Below are 9201 nucleotides of genomic sequence, written 5' to 3'. Positions count from 1 at the left end.
GTTTTAATTATGATAAATACTAATTGATAGTAAAATGACAAAATGGGAGAAATATAAGATGCTTGATTTATTTTTAAGATAGTACTTTCTATTATAATTAAAATGAACAATCAAGTTTTATTTTGTAATAATGCAAACGAGATATAGGATTTTCCCTGTACCATTGTTCTTATTGCATTACTCATTAAACATGCACCAAAAATTTGATGTCCTTTGTGTAACGCTGTTGCTATTTAAATGTAATCTTGATGGTTCTATGAAAACGAAAAAGGTGGATGTAATTCACTTATTGACTTGAAAACACCATCATAGGCGAATTGTTTGTAATAATATTGGACTGTACCCTTTCTTAATAGAAAATTGATTAGCAAGCAATGTCAGGATGGCCGAGCGGTCTAAGGCGCTGCGTTCAGGTCGCAGTCCACTCTGTGGGCGTGGGTTCGAATCCCACTTCTGACAAATATCTTTTGGTATTCTGTATAATTGTTAAAATATTAATAACAGTATGTTGATATTTTGTTTACTTCTGACAAAATATCTTGGTAATAAAAAGTTGAATCAATATTGAGATTTTTATGGACACATTATCATACTAACTCTTTGCGTAAAAATATGTTTGTAGGAAATTAATATCAATTATTTATATATGTATACAATTGGTAACATGTAAATATGTTGTTAAACAGTTGAGCCAAATTATTAATAGGATACGTATTGAACATTTTTTACATTGAAATACTGATTTTCTCGCTTCCTGTTAGAGATATCATTTTCTGCTGTTTCCGGTTACGTACAAATAGCATCTGCATGATGCAGTTATGTACACGCGTTAATTTTTTAATCTACAATGTGTTACATAAGAATTAAAAAATTGTAATTGATAAAAAAGGTCAAGTACTTTCTAATTTCTTTACAAAAGAACTCGATGGCAACAAGAAGACAAATGAAACGCGTATAATTTAAGCTTTACAGTTTTTACCCGTTTGCGGATGTTTTATTGCGATCAATTTAATTGATTTTTCGTTCCGATCGAAACATATTCTCTTAATTTTAATTCTAGCATCGTATTTTTTTAATATTAGTATTTAAATAAACCGACAGGACTCTTTGTGATAATTGCAAGTTATATTAAGGAGTTAATAGTAAAGTGGAAACAAAGAAAAATATATATCGCGAAATTATTTTAATCTAACGTTTAAATTAACAATCGCAAAAGTTAGACATAGTTACAAGCGTTTAATAAATATCAAAATAAACGAACAATGTAAAATATTATCGTTAATGCACAGGTAAACCGTTAACATTTGACATAACAATCAGAAAGTAGAAAGGAAATTACGAAGTGAATAACAGTAAATTGTCAACATGGCGGATGCTGATTTTATCATTACAATTTCGGGCGCCGCTCTTTCCTTATTGTTTTACGAAAATGTTCGTAACTGTGGAGATCAGGTAAAGAACAGTTCCTCTATTTTTAATTATTCGTTATAATGTTTTTTATTTTAGCGCCACAATTTGCTTGAGATAAGAAGTATGCCGTCTTAACCTCTAAAAAAACCTAACCTAATAAACAAAGAATTGGTAAACATTAAACATATTGATTCTCATGTTCCAGATGGGATTCTTATTGGGAGAAACTCTTGAATTTGTAGTGAAAACGTACACAGATGCGGACAATCAGATAGAAACAGTGAAGATACAGAATAGTAAATATACACAATTGTATTTTCTCCTGGTAACAGGAAAGTTTCAGTTTTGCAATAATATTTTGACATTTTTAGATGTTGAAACTGTTGTAACTTGCCCATTGCCAGATCTTTTACATGACTCTATTGGTAGAATTAATAAAGAAAATTTAAAGGATTTCTTACGTGATAAAAGTAAACAAGTAATTGGTTGGTTTCGCTTTAGGCGAAATACAGGATTGATACCAACTATGAGAGACAGAATATTACATAAAGAATTTGCAACACACTTTTCTAATGGCAATTGTGCCAAAGAAAGGTTCTTTGTTACTTGTTTATTAAATTCTTCAACAAGTGATGAAAGGGGCACACATAAATTTAAACATGTATTTTTAAGACGTACAAGAGAGTAAGTATTTAAATTGTACTTGTTTATCTATACATTTCTTGTGCAATTTAAAATAATTTTCTTCTCATAGGATATTTGAACCAGTTCCTTTAAGGATAAATAATCTAGAAAATAATTCATTTCTTCAGGAAGGTTCAGATTATAAACCTCCTCCTACTAAAAGGTCATCTGATTTACCAGATGTATTTACCAACCTTATAGAGTCTTCAAAGTAAGTTTTAACACACTGGTATATGGTTTATAGTTACTTTTAATTTGTTATCCTTGGTATTTAGTTGGAATTATGTGTTCTTAGTTTAAATTTGACAAGGACATCTGATTTGGAATCTGCTATTACTATCCAAAAAGCAGCTGAAACGTATTTGAATCAACTAATACCAGAATTATACAAATCTGATTTTGAAGTAGCAGAGTTAGAAAGACAAGTTAAAGAATTCAAATTTCATAAAAGGTCAAAAATGAATGGTAATTCAAACAATGTGGCTCGTGAGATTAAGACCGCTATTCTTCGTACCACCGAAGAAGGGAAAAAGTCAGAGCAACCCTCTCCATTAAGAAAACAACTTTCAGATGAAGTCTGTGATGATAGTCCAACATTTAAAAACCATTCTACTGCAGCTGTAAGTACAATATGTTGTTTACACTAATATGTTCTTTATAAGTTACTTACATGTTATTTTTCTCTTTTACCAGAGTCAGGCAAATACCATTCACAAACCAAAAAATGCAGTAATATATGCTGAGAAAAGTATAAATCAAGAGAAAGCAAGGACAAATATACAGGCAGTAGAAATTCCTAATCAAAAACCATCCTTTGTAAATTCCAATTCAGAAATGAAAGTCAATGTTACAGAAACTATGTCAAATAAAACCAGACGCTTCAATATGCAGTCAGAAATCGTAAAAGAATCGATCTGCAAAAGTGAAATGAATATGGTTGGTCTTGGACGTGGTAGAGGCACACCGGTTCATGAATTTACAGAACCAAAGAAAACTAGAAGGACTAGAGGTCCGAATCCTACACAAAGTAATAGTGAAAGGACTTCGCATAGTCAAGTGGCACGACAAGAATCGTCTGAAGCGAATTATGTACAAAATGTTCCTTTTCGACCAGCTTATAATGAAATTGCAAAGAAACAAGTAAATAATACACGCAAATCAGATTCGTCGGAAAATCATTAAATAAAAGAGAATTCCGGTTATTTTTAATTTACTTTAAAAGCTTTATAACAGTATACTTAAAAATGTAGCGCATTCGTGCAAAAGAAAAGAAAATGATGAAGGTTTAAGAGCGCTTACACTAGAGTTGTACGCATTGTAAATATTTATACATACAAATACATATATTTTAAAATATAAATAAACTGACCGTGTCTGATATATGTTAGACTGGTCTGTTTTTGTTTTTAAATATTACGAAGATATCGAGGAAAAAATGCTATCGTGCCGTGTTCATAGTATCGAATATGTGCATTATAAAGTGGAGAGGCATTACAGACTGAAGTACTGAATAGTTTTTAATGCGTATGTAACATGCTCTTAAATATTTACAGTGCTCTATATTTCTAAGTTAACTATGTTTCCTTTAAGCTCGGAGAGAAATATAGAGTATATGTTATTCTTTGATGTAAATTTTGTTAAATTGTGCCATTACAGTTTTAAGTATTTAACGTATAAAATAAATATAAACGTTTTGCATTATGATTTTTTATAAATATCACGTTAATACATGTATTAAGTATTTGTAAATAATTAAAAATCTCATCATTTTTTTTTTTTTTTTTTTTATAACTAATGTTAAATATTTCGATTAGCACAGAACTTCAATTTTTATTTGTACATAAATACTTAAAAGGAATGTTATTAAAGTATGTCAGCAGGATCATTTGGAGCACCCGTGACCTCCCATATTGTGGCCGCAAGTCTTCTTGAATGTTCCAAAATACACGACGATGTTGCCAACCCAAGATGAACACAATAAAGCTCGTATATCCTGATTTTATTCGCCGACAATTTAGGAAAACATATCTCGGCTAATTTTCTACAAAAGTAACCAAAGTACGTGAACACTTGCAACAGAGAAAACCAAATATTATATGTTAACAATACGAACCTATAATAATCACCGCAAAATATACCTGGTACTGGAAAGTTTTTCATTATGTGATTTAAATAAACCTTACATTTTAATGGTGATCCCTACAAAACATCTATAATAGTGATAGTGTATAGATGTATTATTGTTGCTTTAAAACTATTTACTTACAGAACTATCCTCGAACCATAGAAAGTAAGCATAATTAAACGTTGTATCTTTCCACATGACTGATAAATGTCCTTCTTCTAAATGCATTCTACTTTGTTTAACCATGTTCCATATCTGTAATAATAATAATTCTTAATTAGATTATGGTACTCGTGTATAATTTACTCAATTTTTTTATAAATTACCTTCTTTGTTGTAAGTGCAAGAGTTTCAGGATTTGTGAAGTCTAAAGTTGGAGCAGTCAATCTGTGGGTAGTTCTATCTATGTAAATAAAGTGCACAAGGCCCGGAAATTCTTCTAGATATTTGTTGATAGTTAGGGAAGTTCTCGTAGATTATATGGCATTAAGGAGTTATATTTTCATACGTAACTCACCATACAAAATAAAGAAGAATATAACAAAAGTATGAAACTATAATACTACGTAATTATGAAAGGATATGATCCAAGAGTAAAATTCTTCAATGCTTTCACTTTAAGGAAATCGCTGAAATCGTTTAACTTTTGACGGACGAGTTTTCCAACTGTTGTGAGGACGTCAACGCCTTGTTTCAAAAAGCTCTTATCAAAACATGTTAATCGATATAATTCTTTTAAATTATCCGTGAATCCAGACGTATTGGATTCGATTTGAAGAATGGACTCTGGGTCTCTGGATTTTAAAAGATCCATATATTTTTTTCGAACGAATTCCCATTTCGATTGCAGTCTTCTCTGACACATGTCGACATCGTTACTGATATTAGCTCTATTTTTCTTAATTCCATCTAAAGCTTTTTTCATCGCTAAATCAAAATTCTCAAATGCTGGTCTCAATTCGTCGATATCCCTTTGAAGTTGCAAACCGTTTATGACATTTAAATAATGAAAACTATCGTATAATCCAGATGATGTGGCAAGATTGGTCATTTCTATTATCATGACAAGATTAATGCCATCTGCTAATTCAAAAATGTGAACTGCATTGGCAGTGGAATCATGTTCAGATCCAAGAAGAATTAAATGGCTGTATAAATCATCATCCATTAAGGAATATAGACCTTCATTGATGGAAGAGTCTCTTGATCCCCCTAAAAATAAAGTAACATATTAGTGCACAATATCAATTAAAATAAATATCCCATAATAGTAAAAAGCATACTGAATAAGTCTGTAATGTCTTCTGAAGTAGGATTTGCAAGTTTTGCTCCAAAAGGTACTTGTTCATCCTTGGTTGAACTGTTGTCAGGTAAAAGTATATCAGTGCAGTCATCATTATCATTTCTCTCCATCTGGGTATTTCCTTTTCTTTTCTGATTAACTACCCAACACATGAGCATCATTAGCAATATATCGGCAGCGTACAAATCACGAGCATTTTTACTGGAGTATAAACAAAGAAACTTTTGTTCCACCAATATTAAAATATGTACATTTGAAAACTCAGATTGTGCCTTTAATTTATCAGAAGCATCATGTAATACTTTTAATATTGCTACACCTAGATCAGTGTTTATTGTTAGCTGTTCTATGGCTTCTGTAAGCATACTTTGCTCGCAATTTCTTAAATGTACCCATGCATCTAATAAAGAAGAAACTAAACAGACTTTCTGTCTATTTACCTTCAATCTAAAATCAAACAGTTTTGTTATAATTGTACAGAAAAATAATTTTCGTAATTATATTTGTAATTTAACTTACATTGCAACATCTGGTCCACAAACATGCCTTACAATAGCTACACATACACCTAGTGTTCTTTTCATTAATTCAACTTCTTCCATGGATATATAAATAAAACTATATCCCATAAATTCATCAAATACCATGTTTATGCCGTCGTGACACTTCATTGAAGTATAAGAATTTCCAAACTGAGAAGCCATTACATGTTGGGATGTAACAATAGGTGAAAATAATTGCATTATAATGTTTGGATTGAGCTTTGAGTTTCCATCACTTGCATCCTAAACAAAATATAGATAATTATATATTATTGTATATCTCATTTATAAATTTCTCTAGTGTTTATTGGCATCATGTCACTCATAGTAAGTATGTAATTTGATTTTTCTAAAATAATATCATAAAATTACAATTTCTGTGTAATTATAATTCTATAAACATTTGACAGAAACATAAATACCTTGTTTTCCGAAATAAGTCCTTGAATTTTAGCTAGTTTTTGTATGTGATTCGCAAATTTCTTATTACATTTCGTAAAAAGTACATCGTTTAAATGATCGAAGATTAAAATACCCTTCATTTTTTAATGTAATTAAAAAATATTTCGACTACTGTACGATATTGTTGACTGATATGTATCAATAGAATGATGTTTTTATAGAGCAAATGTTCATTTTTGAACATAAAGCTATTACTTAATACACACAATACACTTGCTCTGCCATTTCATTCCAAACGATTACCTGTAACGAGACTTGTTTAATTAGATTTGCAATAAAAAAAAAGCCACTAACAAAGTTAATTACCTGCCTACTGTCCAGTGACTACAGACTGGACATGCCTTTGTTTTACAAAGAGTGTCGCCGGTGCTTCGGGGTCCCTGATACCCCGGACACCATAATGTCGGTATGTGAATAGTGCCACAGGGGTCCCTGACACCCCAGCTGCAATAATGTCGGTATTGAAACAGTGCTTCGGGGTTCCTGGCACCCCGGATGCCATAATGTCGGTACTCAAAGAGTGCCACCGGGGTCCCTAACACCCCACATGCCAAAGTGTCGATATGCAAAGAATGTTGCCAGTACTTTGGGGTCCCTGACACCCCGCATGCCATAATGTCGATAGGGAAAGAGTACCACCAGTGCTCCGGGGTCCCTGACACCCCGATGGTATAATATTGGTATACAGAGATACTCACCTGTGTTAGGGGTCCTTAATACCCCAGTATGATATCAGGTCAATACGCATAGGGCGTCATTGGCGCAGCGGGGTCCCTAACACCCCCGGATGAAATCAGGTCCGTATCAAGGGGGCACAACCAGTATAGTCATTGTCCTCTAATTTTTTAGCAGAGTTTATGTAATTTACGTCATTTATTTTTCATGCCCTTCAGCCCTACGTTCTTTTCATCCCTACATTCTTTTCATCCATACATTCTTTTCATCCCTACATTCTTTTCATCCCTACTTTCTTTTCATACCTACATTCTTTTCATCCATACATTCTTTTCATCCCTACATTCTTTTCATCCCTACATTCTTTTCATCCCTACTTTCTTTGCATCCCTACATTCATTTTATCCCTACATCCTCTTCAGCCCTACATTCTTTTCATCCCTACATTCCCTTCATACCTACATTTCTTTCATCCCTACATTCTTTTCATCCCTACATTCCCTTCTTACCTACATTTCTTTTATCCCTACATCCCTTATAATAAATATATTATAAAGACTGTTTCGAGTAATGGTAAGTAAAGGTAAGTTAGTTCCCTTTTTCGCCGCCAGATGGCGCTGATCGGGCATTGAGATTTTAGTTCACAGTTTTGCCGCCAGAGGGCCAAAAATGGTGCATGATTTAGTTCCTTTTTCCAAAACCAGATGGCGCTGATCGGACATCGTGATTTTAGTTCACATTTTTGCCGCCAGAGGGCCAAAAATGGTGCGTGATTTAGTTCCTTTTTCCAAAACCAGATGGCGCTGATCGGACATTGAGATTTTAGTTCACATTTTTGCCGCCAGAGGGCCAAAAATGGTGCGTGATTTAGTTCCTTTTTCCAAAACCAGATGGCGCTGATCGGACATTGAGATTTTAGTTCACATTTTTGCCGCCAGAGGGCCAAAAATGGTGCGTGATTTAGTTCCTTTTTCCAAAACCAGATGGCGCTGATCGGACATTGAGATTTTAGTTCACATTTTTGCCGCCAGATGGCCAAAAATGTTGCATGATTTAGTTCCTTTTTTCAAAATCAGATGGCGCTGATCGGACATTGAGATTTTAGTTCACGTTTTTGCCGCTAGAGGGCCAAAAATTGAAAATTGAAAATTCAAAAATTGAGTTTACTTACCTTTACTTACCTTTACTCGAACCAGTGGCCACAGATATATTATTATATTTATGATATATTTATTATAAGGGATGCAGAGATGTAAGGAATGTAGGGATGAAAGGAATGTAGAGATGAAAAGAATGTAGGGTTGAAAAGAATGTAGGGATGGAAAGAATGCAGGGATGAAAGGAATGTAGGGTTGAAAAGAATGTAGGGATGGAAAGAATGTAGGGATGGAAAGAATGTAGGGATGAAAGGAATGTATGGATGAAAAGAATGTAGGGATGAAGAGTATGTAGGGATGAAGAGATGTAAGGAATGTAGGGATATAAGGGATGAAGCGATGTAAGGAATGTAGAGATGAAAAGAATGCAGAGATGTAAAGAATACTGAGATGTAAGGGTTGCTGGGATGTAAGGAATGCAGTGATATAAGCAGAGATATAAAGGGTGCAGTCGGAAGTAATAAAATCAACACGTTCGTCCTCCTAAGGTGTTTATTCAATAAGCTAAGAAGATAATTACAGCAAAGTAAATGAACGCAGAAAATAAAATAAGGGTATATGTATGTTTATCATGTAGATATGCACAAAAGGGATAAAATCATAAATTGCATCCCTTATGAGCTTATGTATTCAATAAGCTGAGATAATGACGCAACTGCACTACCCAGCGGTCGCTACATGACTGAATAGTTGTTACTATATCAATAAATTATTAGCTCATATATAAAGAATCAAACTTTTATTTTGATAAAAATGTAAATGAACAAAGATTTATATCTGTTAATTTACACAGCATAAAATTTAACAAAGAGATTAACAAATGATAACAATGTCAAAAAATTA

The 9201-nt window shown here is 32.9% G+C and overlaps 2 protein-coding genes and 1 non-coding gene across 7 annotated transcripts in view; 2 read left to right on the top strand and 1 right to left on the bottom strand.

Annotated features, from left to right (window-relative positions):
- LOC114872098 (BRISC complex subunit FAM175B-like) overlaps positions 1-3795 on the top strand; it is a 32211-nt gene extending 28416 nt beyond the window's left edge. Inside the window, exons 2-7 of the mRNA XM_029178888.2 lie at positions 1290-1452; positions 1616-1706; positions 1782-2094; positions 2165-2305; positions 2390-2714; positions 2788-3795. Coding sequence (XP_029034721.2) covers positions 1366-1452; positions 1616-1706; positions 1782-2094; positions 2165-2305; positions 2390-2714; positions 2788-3276 — 1446 coding nt within the window. The 5' untranslated portion in view covers positions 1290-1365 and the 3' untranslated portion in view covers positions 3277-3795. The remainder of the gene's footprint in view (positions 1-1289; positions 1453-1615; positions 1707-1781; positions 2095-2164; positions 2306-2389; positions 2715-2787) is intronic.
- On the top strand, positions 377-459 carry Trnal-cag. Its single transcript has one exon. It is a non-coding gene; the product is annotated as a tRNA-Leu (tRNA).
- On the bottom strand, positions 3594-6907 carry LOC114872097 (Hermansky-Pudlak syndrome 1 protein homolog). Of its 5 annotated transcripts, none has more exons than XM_029178884.2 (8): positions 6833-6907; positions 6487-6769; positions 6042-6307; positions 5503-5969; positions 4804-5431; positions 4546-4690; positions 4361-4474; positions 3594-4293 (listed from the first exon to the last, which is right to left on the bottom strand). In XM_029178884.2, exons 2-8 carry the CDS (start codon positions 6604-6606, stop codon positions 3958-3960), a joined length of 2076 nt encoding a protein of 691 aa, XP_029034717.1. In that variant the 5' UTR covers positions 6607-6769; positions 6833-6907; the 3' UTR covers positions 3594-3957. The 5 variants fall into 5 exon arrangements, with proteins under 5 accessions (XP_029034717.1, XP_029034720.1, XP_029034716.1 ...); XM_029178887.2 differs by lacking the exon at positions 6833-6907 and having other exon boundaries at positions 3594-4135; positions 4208-4293; positions 6487-6823; XM_029178883.2 differs by lacking the exon at positions 6833-6907 and having other exon boundaries at positions 6487-6823.
- Positions 6908-9201: the final 2294 nt, after the last annotated feature.

Source organism: Osmia bicornis, chromosome 9 (assembly GCF_907164935.1).
Source record: "Osmia bicornis bicornis chromosome 9, iOsmBic2.1, whole genome shotgun sequence".
Taxonomy (NCBI): domain Eukaryota; kingdom Metazoa; phylum Arthropoda; class Insecta; order Hymenoptera; family Megachilidae; genus Osmia; species Osmia bicornis.
This window is presented reverse-complemented; position numbering and strand designations above follow the sequence as displayed.

What these genes read in the sequence shown, in the direction of transcription:
- LOC114872097 (XM_029178884.2), bottom strand. Translation starts at nt 6,606, where the DNA reads ATGAAGGGTATTTTAATCTTCGATCATTTAAACGATGTACTTTTTACG. An exon ending in GACTTATTTCGGAAAACAAG is followed by an intron (nt 6,308 to 6,486) that starts GTATTTATGTTT and finishes TATTTTGTTTAG; the next exon opens with GATGCAAGTGATGGAAACTC. An exon ending in AAGAATTTTACTCTTGGATC is followed by an intron (nt 4,691 to 4,803) that starts ATATCCTTTCAT and finishes CATATAATCTAC; the next exon opens with GAGAACTTCCCTAACTATCA.